We start from the raw sequence: 23113 nt of genomic DNA on the forward strand, positions 1-23113 counted from the left end.
TGCGGCTAGAGGCAGGCTTTATGGCCATCACCACCCCACCTCTCCCTGCTCATTAGTGCTTCACAGCCTCGCGCCGCAGCATATGGCGGTGCTGCTGCTGCTTCCCATTTGAGGTGTGTTTTAAACGGCTGTCCCTTGCAGAGCCACAAGCCTTTGGCAGTAGCCTGTCTTATTGGGACTCAGATGAAGATAAACATCTGTAGTAAAGAGAATTTGTGGTTTTATTTTGTTATATGAGCTCTTTGTAACATTTTTGGAGGAAGCTAAGGATTGCCAACAAACGAAGATAATTGAAAAGTTGGGCATTTTCTTTGAGTGCTGTTTATAATAACACTTAGTGAACATGAATGATTATTTTGGGCCAGCTGCACGACAAGAGATGCTCTTCAGAACACACAGAGATAATACGACCCTTTGGTGGTTAACCATGCAGAAGTGTATTATTCTTGGGATACACCAATCTAAATCCAAACAGCCCTTACTTGCATGTTTCCAATGGGCTCTCTGAACAGGTGTGCTTTCTCATTATGTCTGTGGGATTTGAGGTGCTTCATGGTGCTTCTCCTTTTATGTTTTTGTTTGGTTTGTGTCTTAAAGTGTGTGTTTGCTTGGGATGTTCACTCCCACACATTATTATTTGAGATCATCAGGTATTATCCTAACTATTCTTCCACATGTACAGTGTCCAAGATATCCTCTTTAAACAATTAAAAACACAGGTATAAAGAGAATGGGCCATGTGGTTTTAGGCTTTGTCCTTATTAGCCTCTCTGGTGTATATTTCATTTGCCAGTTGGATACTTCATTTGTTAGAAGAAAAGGAGATCCAGAGGACACTGTACATGTGAGCGCACTTCCAGCGGGAAACATACTGTGCACTTTCTGTTGTCATTTTCTTTTGGGACTTGTTTTTCACCCTTTTGCCCTCCCTCCAACAGAACATACATATAAAAACATTGGCTGATGATATGGTAAGGTGCTCGGTTTAATTTTGTTGTGCCTAGTTTTGTTTTACATCGTCTCATGCTTTGTCACTGTTGCATGGAACTAAGAACTGAAATATATGGATGGATCAAATGTGCCAGTAGTAAATTCATTCAATTTACAGAACATGAAACACTGATAGATAACACATAGTTCCTGTAAGGTGTGAGAGTTTATTGTACTTACAGTCAGAATAAAAGCTTATCTTAAACCCTATCTTAAGTACTGTTGCGGTAGTCCACAATACTGCTGTGTAACTAAAAGATTATTTTTCCTGGTGCCATGATTCAGCTCCACAAACATCCTACGTCTTTCATAATGAGCCAAATTCAATCCATTGCATTTAGACTTGTATAAGCAGCTCATAGATCATTTAGTGTGCAATTATCAGTAGCACTTCCGATTAGATGTTTCTGCCTGGAGCTTTTTTAATACCATTTGACAACAAATAGCTTTAACTTTGACACTTATTGAAGTTGATGCTGCTTTTGTGAATAACGCACCTAGTATGTTTGATCCCTCCTGTGGTATTTCAGCAGACTAATAGTAGTGACGACGTCACGTATGTCATCATATTAATGATGTTTCTTCCATTTCATTTATGTGTTCATTCATCCAGCATGTCAACTGCATTTCCGTTTGAATAATTTGACTAACATTTACTTTCTGCATGAAGTTTATTTATTTTCTTCGCTTTTATATTAAACTGCGTTCATCAGTCTGAACATGATTAACAAACACTCTCGACTGAACCTCACACTGATGTTATGATAGTGAATGTATGCTGAAACTATTCTAATACCACATGCATAAACCAGGTAATCCTATGGGTACGATGGTAAGTAAAGTCCTGGACAGTTTCATACAGTTTACTTTGTGAAATATAAATGTTCTTGTTTGTATGCCTCCCATCCTCATGACATCTCAGGAACGCCTGGAGGGAATTTCTTTAAGTTTCTTGAATTTTGGCTCACACATTGCCTTGGAATCAAGGATAAACTGATTACATTTTGGTGTTAAAATGTCCTTTTCATTCTGAGGGACCTTTCTTAAAGTTTGGCCAGGTCACTGTGACGTAACACAACCTTTTTGAACAGATACCCATTCAGAGCTGCCCTTGCTATGTGAGGATTCTGTTAACTATAAATTGTGGTGAACAGTGTCCTCTCAAGGCAAGAAAGACAAAACCCCTCTGATGTGTGGGAACATTAACTTTGGGTTACAGACAATTTATACAACATTTTTTTCACGTCAAATCAGCAAAAAGCAAAAAACTGTGAGCCTTGGCCGAATATAAACTAGATCATTTGCTGTGCCATATTTAACATTTCAAACCCTCTGTTTTCTTCCAGCGTGATCGCATTACCAGTTTCAGGAAAACAGGGATGAAGAAGGAGAAGCCCTGATACAGCACCCAACAGACCCCCTCTCTATCCAGGCGGAGCTGCCAGTTCCTCAGCCTCTGTTTGACGACCGCTCTATGAACCTTTCAGAGAAGGAGATCATTGACCTCTTCGAGAAGATGATGGTGAGCTTTGTGTTTGTTTTGTTGTTAGTCAGTTGTAAACACACCATTGTGAAATCCTAAACATATTATTCATCTAGAGAAACAGAGCTGCTGTTGGACAGAACAAAGCTTGTTTTATATCAACATATTGCCCACAGATTAGGAGATATGTTTTTCAATAAAGTTTCAACAGGCCTTCAAAACAGGATGATAGTGAAACTTTGAAGTGTTATATTCATGCAACATCCTAAATCCTTCTGTCCTGGATTTGATATTTACAACTGCAATATTTAAAGACCCAGTAATACTAGTCAACATCTGCAAAAAAATATCCAGTGTGATTTTGCTCGCACCCTAAGGAAGACGATTAGGGCCACATGAAAATATTTTTCGGGGGATGTGAAAAAATAAAAAAAAATTCTTTTAGTTCTGAGACAAAAGGTCAGAATTCTGAGATTAAACTCACTTGGGTCAGTGATATTTTCATGTGGCCCTAATCCTCTTCCGTACACCCAGAGACGGGGCTAAATCTTTTTAAATTCAGTAAAATGTGACTATTTTATTGTTTAACCATGATATACGTAGGTAGGGTAGGTATCTATCATCCTTTGTATGGAATTGTGCGGTGGTAAACCACTGAGGTAACTTGGGTTTCTGAAATGCTGTAAATACTGGGCAGATGGAAGCACCCACAAACCAATAATGCCAGCCACAGCAGCATCACTAGAAAGCAGCGTACACAGCTCATGGTGTCATGAAACAGTGCCCTCTCATGGGGTTACACAGGACGTCTCCTTTGGAGGCTGAACTTGACTTGCAGTACCAAATGTGTGAAATGCAGCCACAAATATGTTCATTTTTGAGAGATGTGCAATACTACAATAGTTTTACACAAATATAGTAACTATATTTACTTATAAATGTAAATTGGACTTGGATATGTACGGTATTTATAGTAAAGAAGAATGAATTTTGCATTCCAATGTGAAGTGCCTGTGACCAGAGTTCCACCTACATATTCCCTTGGCCACTGTCAAAAAGCTCCAGACTTTGAAATTCACTTCGCACTCATCTGTGGGGTCAAATTTCTGTCACACTCGTGATTTTCCTCCATTGAAATGCATTTTTGGCCTTATGTACTGAAAGATTGAAATCTAACAAAAAGCTTTCAGCCCATCTTCTTTGAAGTGGGGAGCCGAATCACACTGGCTTCATTGCTTAGGTTGTGTGTACTATTGTGGATAATGTCTGAGTGTGTGTGTGTGTGTGTGTGTGTGTGTGTGTGTGTGCTTGCCTTTTTCTTTTTTCTTATACAATGGTCTTTATTGCAAGGGCCAGAAGAAATGCGACCGATGCTCCTGGTTTCCATCAGGCGGCTCCTCGGTGTTTTCTTGCCTGGCTGCTCATCCCTGTCACTCAGCTCACCTCTCAATTACTGTGTTTGTGCTCACAGCGGCGTGACATTAAACCCAGGCTTAAATTTGTGCAGTGACATACGACACAGAGGGCATGCTTGCTGCTCTGACATTTGACAGGCCTTGACACTTGGGGTATAGAAGTATAATTACAGTAATAAAATCAAAATCAAATGGGGTATTCATCGAAGTACTCTTGAAGCCACCTGACCACTTGCTCTTATAGACTGTAAACTTTTCTGCTTTTTTACAGCAAACACAGACACGACAGTGGTGGGTAGTTTCTGTTGACACCGGTAGCTTTTCTTTGTGTCTTCTTTTTTTTTTATCATCTCTATCTCTTTTTATGTTACACACTCTGCACACTCTGCACACTTTAGATCTATTTGTCTTTACACCCATTCTGTTATTGATTGTTGTTCTTATGAAGCTACATGCCCAAGCCTCAGATGTTTAGCGTGCTTCAAATAAAGGGATGGCCCTTGCCACATTAGTGAGACCACCTACTGTGCATTAACGAGTAGGAGAAAACTAAAATATTTTTCTCTGGAAAGGGGTTCACACGTTGCGCTTTGTATCTCTACGCCCAAATGGCACACATCCTATTAGTGAAAGGTCATCAAAGGGATCTGGGAAAATATAGAAAGCAACACTCAGTTTGGAAGATAACCACATCACCACACTTTGTAGATTTGTTTTAAGAGCACGAGTATATTCATTGAACTATAGCAGTGTACGTGCATGAAAGAAATGGCTCTCAGCACTGCCTTTAGAAGAGCGTATGTCTTTACTGTGTGTGTCCTGTCATTGGATTTCCCAAGATGTGCACAGATGGAATTCAGAGCCCCTCATCAAAATGCACAGCAGTAAATCCCCCGATTAAATGCCCGGTATTTGCATCTCACTAAAGAGGCAGCTGTGTTGCAGGAGCAGACTCCTATCCAACAGGTTCAACCTATGATGTGATCTAATTGAATCAGCATTGAGTCAACTGTAGAACTTTCTTTTTTAACTTAACTCAATCTGCAAAAACATTTAATTTGATTTCAGTAAAAACAAAAAACGTATCAATTTTTATTTCGATAACATCCTTATTGATTTATTTTAAGAACATTTTACACAGTAAATCCCCTTCTCAACCCTTAAATCCATCATGTTAAATTGTGTTGAGACTGTGTCAATAGTCGTTGAATATTGCTGATGTAGCCATTAGCAGGCATTGCATTATTGCCCAAATGATGGTTTTAGTTATCCGTCAGCATTAAATCCCCAAAGAGAAACACGTCCTTACTAAGAATTGATTAAATCGAAAGTGAGCTTTGTCTCAATGTGAAGAGTAGTGTACGGCATCGAGTCACATAGACACAGGACCAGTGAGAAAAGAACGCCATATCGCAGGCTGCTGTGGCTCGTTCAAGGTTTTATGTTTCTCTGTGTGCGCCATTGTCAGGATGAACACTCCTAGTAATAAGCTCCAATGTGATCCCTCAGCAGTTACACTCTGCACCATGATGTATAAAACAAGCCCACAGGAGAGATGCTCTGTGCCTGCTCACACACATGAATCAGACTTGAGGGTAGTGGACAAAATAATCGCTTGGTCACAGTTGAAGCAAAACATTTATTTTATTTTTTTACTTCTTCCACTTTGCTCGGATCCACTTTTCCCCATAGCGTGGACTTTTCATCTCTATTTCAGGACGAGACGTATTTGATGCTCGGCGTTAATTGCTCTTCTCTGTGATTCGAAGCCTGTGGCAATCTTGGATTAGGCTGTGTTTGCGGCCACATCGCATCACAGGATTTCAGAACTTTTACCCATCTCAATTTTTTTCCTGCAGGGTAGTCCCTAGGTAGAAAGACATTGACACACTCTACTGTGTGTTGTTTTGGCTCTCTACCCAAGCATATCAGAGTTGAAACAAAACAATCCCTATGATGTTATTTAGTTTGTTTTTTTAAAGAGCATGTAGGAATTGTAGAACTTCTAAACATTTTCTCCCAAATTTGGGGGTAACACAACTTACGAGCGAAACAAAAAGTATATTAAATATTTGTCCCCAATCCTTACCATGTGCTTTATTCTGTCGATATGCTAACAGGCCTGTCATGCAGCCATCTTTAATAATTGCTTGTTTTGGGGCTGGTCTTCAGTGACTGGAACACCTGTTTGGTTGGATTTGAGTTTACTGTCTTGGCCAGTCAAGAACATGGTTGCTTTGGCTGTATTTAGGATCGATGTGTGTCTGCATTATCCCAAAACTCAGTGGGATGGATATGTATCTTTTTTTTTCATTTTGAATGTGTGTAATGTAAATTAAGATTTCATTCATTGATTCTTTCATCAAGCACACAAATGTCTTTCTCTGAGAAATAGCCCTTTTCATGAGTTTACCCCGTCTGTCCAGTAATTCTTTGTGTTATTTTGCTAATATTTGTCCAACCCTAAATCAGCAAGACACATCCTCTTGTTTAGCTTGCATTCACACGGAAGTTTTATATGGAGTGTGTGACGGGTGTGTCTGATACAGAGGCTGAGGCACGTATCTATCTTCAGGCTCGTATTGTTTTAAGGCGGAGGCTATTGGTTGTAAAATGAGCTCACTTAAGGAACTACTTGTTAATATCAACAATTTTTTAAGAGGTTTAAAAATGTATATAAAAAAAGAGCCGGCTGGTTTCGGAATCAGATTATTTTTAGCATAAGCAAGACAATCAGATTGATTAGCTTCCCACACCAACACGAGACACCAAGATCCGCCACATTTATTGGTAACGCCAATGTCCTCCATACACGACACAATCCTCTCATTTCAGTTACGCTGGCAGAATAGTTATCCTGGGACTCTTTTCATGTAGCCTGTGAGGGTATAATTAATAAAAGAGCATTAATCATTTCGAAGACTTAACGTGGAGGGCTCATTCCTCGAGTTTGCCCCCTGACAAGCGTCCCGCAGGCCCCACTACTCCTCCCCCCTCCTACAACATCAACCCGCCTCATAATTCTCGTTTATTGAATGCCAATTAAGCAGATAAATTAGCAGGGTTCAAAGATTAATTAAAAAACCTGCTGGTTTCCTTTCGTTGAAAAAAAACTGGCAATTGTAAAACTTTCAGCGCCATTTTTCCCCTCCCTGTTCCACAGAAACGATGTTAATGACTTTTCTTGTTCCGAAGGTATTTACTGGAGGAAATGTAGTTGAAGGAATTTAGGTCACAGTGCCCCTGGATGGGATTCCTGTTCATTCACTGACAAAATTATGAAAAACAGTTGATTACTTTTGGTAAGATATCCAAACCATTGTGTTAAAAAGTATCTATGATGAAGTGGCACATTTGATCATAATCCGGTGTGTATTACATTAGCTCAAATAGAGAGTGATACATGGAAAATCAGATCAACCAAACGAAGGGGAACATGATTTCCCGTGCTGCCCAGCAGAGGGCAGCATAGCTCCAGCACATTTGGCTCTCTACCCTAAAACCCCGAGGAGAATTCTTTTGTCTCTCTCTGTTCATTCTAGCTGTCTCTTTGTGAGAGTGCTTCTGATAAACATCCCCCTCCATTCTAATCATCATGCCATTCCCTGGCTTTTAGTGCTCTGTCCGGCCTTCGCTCCATCCCCTGATGTCTTTCACATCAAAGACCTCTTTTGTGATGCAGAATTAAAGTAGTACGAAGATAATACTCCCAATAACACGCAGATCCTGCCTATCCAGCCTATCTGATGTGATTGCATGGCCTCAATAGAAGCGGTGTTGTTTGATTTTGCTCTCTTGTTCGGAGTTGGGGCGTACACTTTTTATTGCTGTAGCCTTGCTACTGTCGTTCCAAGGACTAATTCTAACTGACAATATTTCCTGTTGCTGTACCTCGTCACTTTGAAACGCAGAAATGCATTCACCTGTAGAAGTAAAGGATATGATGTAAAAGGACTATAATGGAAATAAAAGTATGTTTGTTGGTGGCTGTGAAATATTTCCTCTGCAAGTGCAGCTATTGGACTGAAAATAATGTGGTTCAAAGATTTGAGGAGCATTCATTTGCTGGAATCTATCTGAGTTTGAGGCATACAACTGGACATTTGTCTATTTTGTTAAACTCATACCAGTGTTCATGTTCAGTTTATTTTGTAATATTCCTCAATGTTCTACATACATGTGTTGGGGTAGCAGTCATTTTCTACCATTACATTAAATTGTTTTTTTTGCTGTGTCCTGTGCGTCTAGGAGGACATGAACCTGAATGAAGAACGCAAAGCCCCTCTGCGTGGAAAGGACCTAAGCACCAAACGCGAGATGGTGGTCCAGTACATCTCAGCCACTGCAAAATCTGTAAGTGTGGAAGTTCACCTAACAGCTCTGTTTTTATACACTGTGTGTGTACTGTGATGATGTTGTGGATTCACTGAAGTATAGTGACACTCATCACAAATCTCCAGAATGAGTTTACCTGATCGCATACTTTATGGCTTGCTTTTTCATCCGTTCTTGCGCACTCACTTCTGTTGTTGTATCCCTCTCAAATCTTCATGCTTGAGTCACACATCTTTGATTGCAATTTTGATTAATTCCCGTCATTATTTTCCCCATCTGCCATTTTAGGATTATCAGATTTCACTTGTACTCACTCACTCACTCATTCACTCACTCACTCACTCACTCACTCACTCACTCACTCACTCACTCACTCACTCACTCACTCACTCACTCACTCACTCACTCACTCACTCACTCACATACGTCATAGCTTTTCCAGTCATATGCTTGCATGCAAATTGTTGGATGTCCAGTTTAATTGCATGGGAGTTTGGTGGTGGTATCTAAAGCTATGTTCAACACAAGCCTATGATGACTTAAAGTGGACTATATAGGCCACATTACTGACAGCTGCACCATACACTGCAAATCAAAACTCCCCCTTCTGTAGCACATTGTATGGGAAATCCAGACTAAAAAATGAAATGATGGACACTAGATCTGCACAATTATTTGAATATTTCACAATTTCGGCATCCAACAGGTCAACAAACTTTGCCGCCGGTGAAATGTACATTTAAAATGGAGAACTATCCTGTGTGTCGGGCTGGCCAATATGGACCAAATGAATGCATTTAATCTTAAATCTTGATCATCACTCTTACCCAAAAACAGAAGGGAAATTAAAGAAGTTTAGTCCATAAAAGTATGAGGTATTATCCTAGAATCTTCTGAAATTATGGCCAACCTTATGGGGTTCAGCACTGAGAAAGAGATTTCTGTCCCCATTGCTTCCCGGACCTGGTAGCTCTCTCTTGACATCATCATTTATTACCTTCCTCATTGTTATGGTAATTAACTGGCATTATTGATAATGATGATTATCCAAGATGATTGAATTCCTCACGGGGCCCATTATGCTTTGTGAGCACTGATATTTTATTCAAATGAATAACGTAATCTATGTAGTCAAAGGACAGAGGACATGTAATGTCTCTCTGCACCCTGCTATCACGTTTAATAGAAGTGAAGGAAGGGGGATGGCTGAGTGTCAGGGATGATGTATATGTTCTTTCATCCAGTGCATACAGTTACACTAGAACACCTTTAAATAGATCGACTGTCAAACACTGATAACACTCAAGTGACCCAAAGGACAATTTAGCTGGATAAGTTTAGGACACTTTAGTGCATGTCTCTGATAATATAGTGACACTGCTACATAATGTCCTCTGCAGAGGGACACTTTTGAGAAACTATAAAGCACACAGCAGGAGGCGATTCAGTTAAATTTGAGAAAGTACATCAGGTAATCCTACAAAACAAAAACGATTTTGATTCAGTAAAGACACGAACAAAAAGCCTAATTTCTTTAGAAGTGAGTAAAGAGTGAAAACATATTATTAAAAACCTGAACAAAGACGCTTAAGCATCCCAGCAGGCTACTTGTAAAAGTGTTCCTTTATAATTATCCCACTCTGTAAGATCTTGAATAGTGTGGTTTGGGTTTTTAGAGCTTCTTAATGTAAAGAATATCCTCATAAATAAAAAGTCCATGTATAACCCAGAATCACGGGGTACATTAAAGCTTAGTTTTTCAACAAATATATCAGAAGTGACATTTCTTTAAAAAATAGAAACTGATTTCAAGGTGTTTGAACGGCAGGTTGAGTGTTTACTTGGCCTCTCTCTAGACTTTCATCATACTTCATGTATGCGTGTGTCGCCTTTGTGTATTAAAGCATATCACCACTAAAATGTATTTCCTGTTCAGGCTAAGGCATTATATGGGGCTGATGTCGCTTGGTGTCAGTGTTGCATTGCAAAACGAAACAGTGATGGATTTGGGCGTGGTGGATTTTGGACGTGTTGGGGTGTGTTGTTTTTGTCATGGTGCCTTCACTGGTAATGCATCGCGATCTTTTTTTCTAAAATCATATGCTGCATTGTGACTATTTTGTGAAGTTTTGGGGTCTTTAAACACACACTCTCATCTCAATTGTTTTCCTTCTTGATGGTTTTTTTGACGTCCCATTAGAATATTTGAAAGATAGGGATTTTTTTTTTACATATAGTCTTAAAGTTATTTCCTTTGTATAGTCTTTTTTAACAAACTCAAAAAATCACTGAGCACTATCTTCTCGGTTTATGTGCTGTGTGTTAGACGTTGCAATGATATTTCAAACATGACACACTTTGCTGCCCTATTATTATACTTTTGAAAAGGCTTAAAAGGTATAACGTATTAATTGGAACAAGAATTATTTCCAAACACTGTGTAGCCTTATTTCTTTTTGCAACAGGAAGGGAAGAATATGAGCTTATTGAGTAGCATTACTGTAGGCGATTGAAGTTTCCTTTGCAATGTACAACTTTCTTTTATTCATATTCATTATTCATGCTTGTTGAATTACAACAAAAGGCTATATGTATAAAAACTATCAGTCTTTAAAGTTAAAGGTATTTTTGGAAAAAAAGGCTAATAGATACTTTATCCTGTTTACCCTTGCCTATGTCTCTCAAAGGAAAGTCAAATATTTTCTTTCTTTATTTTCAAGGGAGACCTGTACATCGGTAGCTCCGTTAATCTGAACTGTATCAATGGAATCCAGCTCTTTTGTCGGAGTGTGTTTGTGGACGTCCTCGACCATTAGCTTTGCATGAACAGATGCCTTTCTCTCTCATTTCATTTCTTGATCTTCTTTCTTGCTGTAAATTTGTGCCAACATCATTGAATCTGCCACACTTCACCATCACACTAATACAATTGCTTATTTCTCCCCAAAAATGTAATTATTTCTTTCCAGTCAAACCTGCTGTGTCTGTGATGTCGGAAGCTTGTGATGGCAGGGTCTCGTGAGGGGGATTGTCCAGTGTTATTAATGCAGTTTTAATCCAACTGATGTTTTCAGTGTTCTTCTTTAAATAGGGCCTGGATCTTAGATCATTAAGGTCTCTTTTTTAATGTTTGATTTGGTTTTGCCAATTATCGTACATCATTTAATAATAAAAATGAACAGTGACCTTATTTTTCACTGTAGTTTTAATAGGACATTTAACTAAGTAGTTTTACCTCAGCACTGCTCAAATGATTACTTGTTGTTTGAACATAAAATAGTTCACCCCTTTTTAGGACGAGGTGTTACATCGTATTGAAAATAGAAAATTGCTGTTGAAGAAACTGTGCTTTCCCCCTCAAGCTCCTCCCTGACTTGTCTGTGCATGCTCAAGATGATGTCTGATATTTTGGTCAAGCTGCTCTAAAACAAGATTCACAAATGTGTCCAATGTCAAGCATCAACATCTGTGAAAGTGGAGTAATGTCATTGGGACTCTTCAAGATGTCCAGCCTGCAGTATTCAGGTAAAATAATACCGAGTGGCAGACAGTAACATGCTGCTTTCACTAGAAAGCAAATGAAATGTGGATTCACAGAATGGTTAGCAAACAGTGTGTGCGTGATCGGGTGATGGCACATGTAAAACAGACTTTATGGCTGTCATAAACTCTTGGTAGAGGGGTGGGGAGGGGTAATCAAGCATCAAATGGCCACAGAGTTGAAGAGTTGGAGAGTGACAATAAAAGAAATGGGAAGGGAGATAAGAGTTCGGAGGGGGGCGCGAGTGGGAGGGGATGGAAACAGGAGATAAAGAAAGGGCAAGAAAACAAGGAGCTCAATATGTCCTGTAACTTCCTGCAATCAAAACACATTTTATCAGAAACATGTAGCAGAGAAAGAAGCGATCAGCCACAGTATGAATACATTTAGTCTGCCGGCAGACACACTCCTGCTGTGAAACAAGGACCGCAGTTGCAGTAATAAAAAAAAAAATCCTGCTTCCTGCCACTATTGACAGATAACAAGGTTAAACTCAAAGCGTCGTGCCGACTGCATAGGTTCATGGTAGCTCTGCCACACAGTGTTGACACCTGAAGCCCAACGTTAACGGCAGCTGATTGATATTGGCACAAGACTCTTAATCTACTCAAACCATTTTTTCTTATCTGTAAATTACCACCAGCCAGTCAGCTACGTGGGGCCTGCTAATAACAACATACTTTCTGTGAGGTACATACTTTGCAAATGTATTTATGTTTATCCACATTTTCATTTTCTTATTATTGATTTGGACATTTAAAAACTGCAGCAGCACAACCCAGACATTATCTTTAGTATGCGCCTATAGTTTTATAATGTCTCTTGTTAGCTTAAATATTTGTGTTGTATAGTGTGTTTGCGATCTCACACAAGTTACGCTTATGCCTCAACGTGTATTAGAAAGGATTCTTTGGCCGACTAATGATTGTGCTGTTTGTGTCTTTTTGCACATTAACCTTCTACGCTGATCGCTGCATGCAGATAACTGGGAGCAAAGTTCCGGTAAGTAGCCCATTATTTATTTGGCTTCTGAATGTTATTCCCTCTGTGTATCTGTTGTCATTCTACCCCTTTACATATACACACACCACACACACACACACACACATCATATTTGGGAGGGATGTTGAGGGGAATGGTCCAAACTTCGTCTTGGATTTTTTTCTTCAGCCCTCATATTGCTAATGAGCTGTAATTTAGAAAAAGCCATAACATGCCAGCACAATTCCTGCATGTAAATGGTAGCACTTTCAAATGAGAGATTTTGAAATGCTGCAGCCTGAAAAGAAGTGGGAGGCCTTTTTGTTGTTTTTTTTGCCATTTCTCTTTTGAAATAGATTACAGTGTAACACTATTAGCATTTGAATTTAGTGATGCCTACAAAAAGTGATCGCTTTTATACACATTCTCATAATCTGGAATCTAATCTTTTTTTTTTATCAAACATGTTTCTTCTAAATGGTTTTGAACTTTATTTCTCCATGAGACACAACTCGTATCGAGAATACAAGTACAGATTTTCTGCATCAAACAGAAATATTACACTTCATTAATTCAGTTAACTTTTTCTTCCCTGGCAATACATTTGAATTTGCTGTGAAGAAATGTCTGGGTCTCAAAGAAATTGAAGCAGAAGACATATTTTACCAATGCAGTTTCATGTTTTTTTTGTTAATGCCATTTAACTTCACCCTCTCCTAGTTTAGACCCACATAATCTTAACAAATGAAATGTATGCTATAAATGTATAGGTTAAACCTACATTTTGAATCACACTGATGTACTTCTTGCTTCTTTTCCCTCTCAAGATTCCATTGAGCAGAACCCGGTTAAAGATGTTTGGTTTCTGATATTTTTTTGTTCTTTTTCGGTCCTTTAAAAAAGAAAAGAAAACGGAAACGCTTTGTCATTAGTTTAGCAAGTGTTGAATTGTCACTTTAAATGGTATTCCATTGCCTTTTGAGAGCTTCGTAAGGATTAAGTGGACTCTAAAGTTTAGCAAGAATACAGGCAAGACCAAGCAGCACACTGTGACCTGGCCCCTGCCCTGCCAATGCTCTCAGACAAACCTTGTACTTTGAGGCATTTTACAGAGACATTTTGTATCGATTGTATTTTCTCCTTCTTTCTTTCTCCCCTTTGTCAAACTGTTCTTTTGTGCTTGGTTATTTCAGTGAGAAGAGGGTTTTTTTCCAGCTCGGCCTGTTTGGACGTGGATGGAGAAGCTCTCGATCAGGAGCAATAGCCACATTGTGTTCCGTAAATGGGATATGAGAGAATTATGCCGGCTTGTATCATGACCGCTCATCTTAGATGTAGAGGAGGCCTACTTTTCAGCCGTTCATGTCACCAATGCCAGAGACCTTGGTTTTCAAGAATTGTCTTTCACTCGATAGCAAACTGAAGCATTGGACCTGACCTTTGTAACCTCTGTGTCAAAACGGGAGCAGCAGCCTACTGATATGGCTACTGAATATCCCCCCCCCCCCCTATAGTGGGAAAAAATAGGGCGTTTAGCCTGGTTAGCCGATTTTGGTCTACAGTTAGCTCCCTGCTTTGCTGGCAGATTTTCATTTTCACACTGTCAGCATGCGTCGGCGGGATAGAGAGCTCTCAGATGTGCTGGCAGCAGAGTGTTGGTTAGGATTGTCTATAGGGAACATACAACTGTAACTCCTCTGTCTCAGGCATGAAATCTCTCTGGCACTTTCCCCTCTCCCAGTAGAGAATGAGATGGGACTAGAAGACCGTGTGAATTGGCTCTAATCCAGTCTGACCGGCGTGTAAGTGTGCAACACAGCTACGTCTCATATGCTCTCTCCACCTCCTTAAGCAAGATTGAAGGAAATATGAGCAGCACACATACCTGGGTAACAGCATCCCGCAGTTAAACTCGTACAGTCCAGATGGACCAGACACCTCTTCTTTTGCAGTTGTGCTGCAGGCGCCTATTGATTACTACTGTGCTTTTATAGCGTCAGTCTCTGTAAAGATTGGCCTGATTTACGTCACAAGTCAAGGGCCACGCTGTAACAATCCATCAATGGCTCCTGCAGTGCGACTGTGAGGGTAGACTTCCGTCTCTCTGCACAGACATTGACAGGTTCTGCAGCTCAGATGGAATGCTGCTGAGACCATGAGTGTGAGAGCACATATGAGCGGGAAAAAGGGTGTGTGCTCCATGTGCTGAAAAGCAGCAATCTCCAGACCACAGGGAGGTGATCAATATCTGTATTACTGGACAGATGACTGCTTATTTCCATGGTAACATGCTGGTCAACTCCGAGATGCCAGACAGTGATGGTTAGTGCAGTTGTGTAAACATGTACATCCCTGTGTATAGCTGTCAGTATGTGCATTTGACAAAATAGCCAAACACACCTCCGACCTGAGAAAAGATCCCATGGTCTGCTGGCTGTACTGATGTAGTTTTACAGCAGGTTTTAGTTTTCTTTAGCTGCCAAGAACGTGTTTTAACATCAATTTCTTTCCTTGGTGTATGGTTGTATAATGATTTCTCACAATTGAAAACGTTTTTTGACAATAATGAGTTCAGAAGTGAAATAGGGCCAAAATTGTGAGAAAATGATAATTTATGAACATAAAATAACATCTAAAGAATTTGGCTTGGAAAGACTACAAGGCTACATTCGTTTTTAATTAATTTAAATTGCTCCGTGTGGCTGTATATTTGACAACATTTCAAATGAAAGACGTTTTCTACAAGCAACATATTGGACAAGCCTTGAACCTTGAAATGCTTTCATCGTTATCGAATTGAGATAAAGAAATACATTTACTGAAAATGAATGTGAGGTATCTGTATCCCACTCTTGCTTTTTACTCTTTACTCTAAAAGTGTATTCCAAAGTACTTCTAAAGATACACATGAATTTTTCACTTCTAAATGTATCAAATATTTTTCAATAGCTTACACAAAAAGACAAATTCCTCTCTAGCCAGTCACAGTTCATGAGCTCTCAAAAACCCAAAGTTAAACATATATTTAAAAAAGAACAAGAACAATCATCGATTTGAAAAACTACAATGTACGATATAAAACATATTCATGATAAAATGTAAGACCAAGAAATGTGTTTCTTTTGTTACCTGTGCTCTCCCCGTGTTCACCTCTATTTGAAACTGCTGATGATTTACAGAATGTATTATCACCAGTAAATAAGTAGTTATATATCAGGCTAGGGGATTGCAAAGCATCCAGATGAGAGACGAGTGAGACAGGAAGAGAGTTGCCTTGATATGAGGACACGCAGACATCTGGCTCCTCTTTAACTCCAATCAAGTGCTCGTTCACTATGCCAGGAGAGCTTACAAAAGGACCGAAAAAAAAAGAAGAAATATGGTGAGTCTGAAAGGATATCAAGGCACCCTTCCTCTTTTATTCCCCTCTTTACCTTTTAAAACCAAATACCTCAAAAGACTGTTTTGTTCCAACCGAGCTGTTAAACTGGGTGCTAAGGGGTTGAGCAGATTTGATGTGGCACATGTCCTTGGTGTTTAAAAAGAATGGCAATGAAAAATTAATCAATAGCATGTGCCTCCCATGCCCTGAGCCTGTGTTCACCATAGATTCCATCTTAAATTAAGATCAAGGAAACATGCTCTCAAGGGGACTGTTTGAATAAGATGTTTCTTTGATTGCCTGAACGCTTATTTTAGAGTTCATCTGATGGACATAAAAAGTTGTCTGGGAGTGAGATGAGGAAGGATTAATTTATTTAACTCTTTTGAATATCGTATCTCGGGTGTTTTTAATAGATATCAAATATGTGCTATTTCATCTCCTCAAACACTTTTTTTGTTCAGTTATAATCAGATGGAAATTCTATTTCAAGGAACCTTCCTGTGATAGGAGGTTTAAGAGTGGCCATGTGTGGGGTATCACCTCCATGCTGGTAGAATAACCAATACCTTAATACTACGGTTATCAGAATTCTCAGAGAAGTGAAGTTCTCAAATCAAGATTCAAGGGTTTTTATTATCAAATGCACGGTAGCTACAGTATAGTTATGAAAATCTTAGGTCCTTCCAACAATGCAACATATTATGAATAGGACATAAGACAACATAAGAGAATAATAAAAAATAAAGAAAATGGTGCAAAATGAAACAGTTTAGTGTTGTGTTGCTAGACCATATGAAATGACCAAATGTACTTGTTTTTACTGGCAATCAGATTTTAAGTCGTAAGATTTTAAAGCAGTTTGGCAAAAATAGTATCCCCCCCAGGTGTTGCCATTGTATTTCATTAATTTAGTCTGTCATGTTATTCTACCTTGGCTGTAAGCTTCTGGAGTTGCTGCCATTCCTGTTTGTTGGAGTACAAATCAGATCCAATGGTACTGTTTCAGTGAACGGGAAGTTTACTGAACGTCATTTTATTACTTCAAGATTTAAATCACTCATATTTTATTTTTGGGAAACCCTTGTACCTTTTCCTCTTCATATTGTGAGGGCCATCAGTCATACTGCAGTTGCCTGGAGCACCTTCAGGTTGACAGTTTTATTTAGGATTATAACATCTCTCTAAATGCTCTTTGAAGTCGTATTGGACTTGGTGAAGCAACACAGTTTGATTAATAGTGCCTAACTATTGCAGTAAGCTTCATTGTGCAGAAGTGGAGTTTTTAATGTGTACATATGATTAAAAAATGAACGTTTCTTCTAAATGTCTCTTCTTCAGGTGTTCACAGTTGGATTTACTTTTGTTTTTGCTGTCACGTTTAGATGTGTCAGAGAGATGGCTGTGGAGGAAGGATTAAGTCAACACTAGCTCTCACTGGGAATGAGAAAAATAGGTTCCTTTTTCTATCAGCATTTTTGTCTTGTTTTGCTCTTTTTATATTCGTTCTCTTCTACCTTTTTATCATGTTTCTCCCCTCACGCATCTCTCTATACAACATATGTCTTTTCAAAGGCAGAAACAATCATTGCTCTTCAATCAGAAAAGGAGAGCTGGATCTCGTTATTTGGAAGGAAACATGAAAGGCTGAAGTGGTCCCAGTATTCTGATATTGGATTGAACAGTGGTTATGGCAGTGCTCTGTATTTGTGTTGGTGTGTGCAAATGCTTATATGTCCTTGTGTGTAGTAAGTGGTACTTTTTTTTTCTCCACACAGTTTCATATACCTGGGTATTACAACTTGGATTTAGATATTGCACAGAACAGATAGAGAAGGGGAAGGTAGTAGGAATAGGATGCTTAGTTCTGTTGATTGCATTCCTGTGAATTTTATGTACTGTATGCTCATCCCCACACCAGTGATGGAGCTTGTGAATACTAGCTATGCTCTCAGTTGTACATCTCTCCCCCACAGCTCTGTCAAACACTCAACGGCACTGTCGGCATGCTCAGCTCGGCAGGAGGCTCCTGCAGGGCTGCATTAGGCTCCATAAACTTTATAGCATATTTTTACAACCCGCCTCTCTGTATGCATCCACCATCACATCCCATCGCATCTGCTTTAACTGTTCACACAGCTGTGAAATTCTGTGTATCCCCATGTTTTATGGCTGCCTGCTCCTCCCGTCACTCCCAATTTCTTTATTTGCTCCTTTAGCTTTTTGATATCCTTCTCTACATCTGTGTATATTTAGTAAGTTATTTGCTTTGGTTGATGGAGTTGTCGGCTTTTTCTCGATGTTATCTCGGAGAACGCTTGCAGTGGGTGATTTGATAATGCACTTCCGTTCGTAACCTTGCCAGGTTCTCTCCTCTTGCTTTTCTGATCGTTGGTAATGCAGACTTCACTCTGAGACTTGCATACAACAGCATATTCATAGACCTGGCTGACCTCTCTGTCTCAAAATGCAAGGTTTTGAGGACAATAAGAACATAGATCTGTAGACAAGGACCACTGGTCAACATGAGTGGAAACAAAGTTGTTGTCGCTGTCGGGTTAGGAGAAGTAACATTGATGGCATGCTTATAATCCCCCCTGCTCTCACAGTAAGCCCACCAGGCCCCGTGGGAGCGCCCTACTGCTCAGCCAACTAGTCCACTCAGCACAAGACTGACTAACAAGCTGCAGTCTCTGCCTATCAGCTACTGTGTTTCCATAGCGCTGTCATACTTGGACACACAAGGGTAAAGCCACATAATCGCCTCATCAACACCCAGGTTCCCCCCCCGATTCCCCAGACAGCTCTCTGTTGTAATGATTTGTGACATGATCAAGGCCAGATCACTTGCTGCGATATTGTCTGGCTTGCAGTTTCATTCTAAGGGTGCTCAGGAGAGATGGGCATTCCTTTTTTTTTTTTTAATTGTCAGCCTTCAAAATCGTTTTACGTTTTAGCCGTTGACCAGTAGCACACATCTGGTTGATTCGCTGCTCCTTCTTTATTATATTAAAATAATAATAGATAGACTGAACGCTTGAGTACAGGTAAACTGTGTTAAATATAACGCCTCGAGCTGCTATGATTGACGTTAAGCATAGGTTATCTGAGAATGAGGGCATATCCTGACCGAGTTGGCACTAACTCCTGATCATGCATGCTGGCTATATCTTCAACCGCCAAACTGGTCGCAGCTTTATGCAAATCAGATGGTCTTTTTTTTGTGCATTTTCTTTGTGCTGTCTTACACTTTGTTGCTGTGTCCAAAAGGCAAAGTATTGTGAAGTTCGTTTAGGCCGTTTGACAGCGTTGCTGACATTTGATCTTAGTTGTTTGGCTGGCTGCAAGTGTATTCTTCTCAGAGAGTAGCTGTCTGAGTAAAGGCCGACCAAGACCATGCATGACCAGATGCGGGAACTGCTGCAGTCCTCCTGCCAGGGTTGTAGTACTGATGGCTAGCACTTGGTGGCAGTGGGTGCCCATTTAATCGGCCGGTTGGTGCAGTGCATAGGGCTAGAAAAGCCACATTGTTGCTATGGAATTGACCTAATGGGTTTCTCTCAGCCCACGTAACGCACCGTTATGTGTGCCATTAATGCCATTTGTTAGACATATGATCTTTAAAGGCGACAATAAGTGTGAAACGGCTCAACAGCATTCAAATCGGCCTGTCTTTTCTGATCAATACTTCCATCCTCCTACCCTAGACAGAGAGGGGATAAAGAACAGATTCATCATTATTATCTTTCCTCTGAACAGATTCAGAAGTGAGACCGCTTATAACATTGAAGACAGCTAACTGTATCGAGTCCATGCCGTGTTTTTTTCATTTTAACGCTTCACTCGCTCACCCAGGGCCAATAAGTAAGCACGTCTTATCTTACCTGCTATCGACTCAACCTGTTGTATTGACCGCACTTTTACGCAGTTAAACCTGAATTATTTATTGGACTGGCCCCACACTGATGAACATATGCAGTCCCACACCAACAAAACATCAGTTATGTTTAGAGAGCCTCCCCATATCACTTCTCTATCCTCCTTGTTCCCTCAGTATATCCCCCTTATATATTATGCCAGCAGACTGACACCACATCACTGTCTTACTCTTATTGTTATTCCACTGCAGTTGCTCTCCCTCAGAGATATGAACATCAAATCTCTCTTCTGACCCCATCTTTTCATGAATGCCATATTTGTTTATTGACACCCTAAGCTTTTGACATGACACAGATTCTTAGCCACATGTGTTCTGCTGAAATGCGGTCTCAGGGTAGGTATGGCTTTACATTTAAGGTTGTTTTCAGCATAGACATTGTGAGCACTGCACATCTTTGCTTCCCCACACACGCTGCGCTCACTATGTCGACTTTCTTCACCTTGTCATTCGGCTCAGGTGCCCTCCCTAACATAGCACATCAATTTTTAATGCACAACCATATGTTGGTCTTGTTTTTCTTCAGGTACTGTCGCACGAAATATGAGTAAGGTAAAACAAAACCCCCTGCTGATTTTTTCTTCACATAAGGCTCTATCAATTGATGGTCAAAATGTATCAAGCACCTTTTAGAACGGGGCCAATTGCTTAATGTTGGCCTGAGGTTGATTTGATGGCGGATGTATATGGTTGCAAATGGTGATGTCCTTGATGTTGGCTATAGACCCAGCGTGAGAGGGGACATCCAATCATGTTGAGATGGCTGACCTGTCTCTTTATGGTGTGAGTGGGCTTGGGAGATGATCTTTTTAATGCTGATTACGTGAATGTCTTTTTTTCACACCTGAGATGCTGGCCTTGAATCAAACATAGCCTGTCATTGGCTATGATAAAAACAGAGGACCTTACAATGCAGACCCCTGATGTGTATAATTACACAGTCATTTAATAAGACAAGCAGCAAATTCAGTGTCATGTGTGGGGTGTTTTTCCTTCCTTCCTGTCAAGATTTCCCATGTTAGCTTTCAGTTGGCTGTCTCGGCTGCCGACGGGTGTTGTTTGCTGGATTGTTTGTGTGTCACCTCACATGTCTGTGTGTGAGGAGGAGGAATTTGCTTCCACAAAAGAATGAAATTGAGAGGGAAAAAAGTTCCTTCCAAGCCCTGCAAGTAGAACAAAAGAATCGTGATGTTATTATGCCGGCAACATCTTCTGAGCTTCTGATATAAATGAACTAAGGGTTCTAAAATTGTCATTTGAATTATGCCTTTCATCTCCCCATGGTTTTTAGTGAAGCAGTTCAGCCCAAGTCTCTTGTGAATGTTTTTTCTTCCCCTGTTTGCATTTCTGAACAAGCGCCATAACTGTAATGAATTCTATTATTTTAAAACCAATTACTGTTAGTTGGGAGCTTTTCCCCGCCGTTGTCGTGCTCTCTGAGGAATATTGCTGTTGCAGTGTCGACTGCACTGAAACCTGATGGTATTTCTTATTATTTCCATAACCTCCCATGCTAATGTAGCTTTCTGATGTTACAGTAACTGCTCCATACAGAGCATTAGTGTTTGTGTGAACCAGAAATTAAGAAATTGCAGCAATAAATGCATTTTTTACTTTGAATTAAATAATCTGCTGAATACTCTAAAGCTAATGCAGTCTTTGAATGAGAAGGAATGCGAATGCAAGTAAAGCAATGGAATACGGGCACATTGTGTTTCCCATACCATGATTTTAAGTGCAGGGGTAGACATAATGATTTTTCACAATATATAGTAGCAACATGACGTTTTTAATGTGTTTGGCCACACAATGGGGAGGAGCTCACTTTATAGTTATTCTAGATCTTAAAACTTGGCTTCTATCCAAAGCCTTCAGTTAATCAGCGTTGATGACTACAGGGCTACAAATGTAATTCTAATTGTTGATTTAGACAAAAAAGCAAACACATTTAAAAAAAAAAAAGGTTTAAGACTGATATGAAAGGAAGTGTGTTGTGTATGGGGGTTGACATGTATGGGATACAGGGCCTGTGCTAATTGGAATACCGGAACGTTTTTTACATTTAGTTCTTTTTACCTCAACATGTGTAATTACTGCTTTGTGGTCGAACAAAAGAAGGCCGTTTTAAAATCCCATTAAACACAATGTTCTTTGTTCATAGTAATTATATTATTCGTGATCAACAAAGACTTGTACAGACACTATTACAAAGTTTTTATTTGATGCTACTCTCCGTTATGTTATTTTCTGAGCAGGAGACTAATTGGATCCTGCTTCCCTCAGCTAGGTTTTTACAGCTGGACCTTTTGTTTGAATTTTCACATTTCTGTCCTCTAATAGTGTCACTTACAGTCACCTGATTCACCCCGGTGTGTACCTTGGAAGTTGTGGTCAACTCTACAGTACTGCACAGTTGTGGCATCAATCACCTTATGAAGCATATTGTATGTTCACACACACACACACACACACACACACACACACACACACACACACACACACACACACACACACACACACACACACACACACACACACACACACACACACACACACACACACACACACACACACACGCTGAATGAGAGAAGGAAAGAGAAAACAAGAGAGATTAGCCACGTTCACTCATTAAAAGCCAGCCACTCATTCTCCCCTAAAGATTGATTTATAGCTTATTTAATAAGCTGAAAGGTTACCTCAAAACAGATTTTCTCCATAATTGACCAATTTAGTGCCGCTCGATAAGCATTCATGTCAAGCTGAGCTGTTGTGGTATTTCTGTCTCTCTTCCTCCCCCCTTTCTCTCTCATGCACTGATATTACAGTGTCATGATTAGTTATCAGAGGAGTTATGAAATATTCAACATGTTGTATTTTGGATGTTAAGCGGATGGGACCCAAAACCTGGGCACAATGACTGCAGCATTAGTTAGCACGGCGGTATGTTCCTCTAATTAGCTCACTTTGCCCAGCAGCTGTCTGCTATTAGGGTCCTTTGTTCCAGATGTTATCTCATTAGAATGGCATTGATCATCCTAATGACTCCAGG

General features: G+C 39.9%; 1 protein-coding gene across 1 annotated transcript in view; it reads left to right on the forward strand.

Moving 5' to 3' along the window:
* The window catches only part of diaph2 (diaphanous-related formin 2), a 329957-nt gene that overhangs the window by 10599 nt on the left and 296245 nt on the right, over positions 1-23113 (forward strand). Inside the window, 5 exon segments of the mRNA XM_063876203.1 lie at positions 939-971; positions 2337-2382; positions 2385-2512; positions 8137-8241; positions 12746-12766. Coding sequence (XP_063732273.1) covers positions 939-971; positions 2337-2382; positions 2385-2512; positions 8137-8241; positions 12746-12766 — 333 coding nt within the window.

This window comes from Eleginops maclovinus, chromosome 23 (genome assembly GCF_036324505.1).
Source record: "Eleginops maclovinus isolate JMC-PN-2008 ecotype Puerto Natales chromosome 23, JC_Emac_rtc_rv5, whole genome shotgun sequence".
Classification (NCBI taxonomy): Eukaryota; Metazoa; Chordata; class Actinopteri; order Perciformes; family Eleginopidae; genus Eleginops; species Eleginops maclovinus.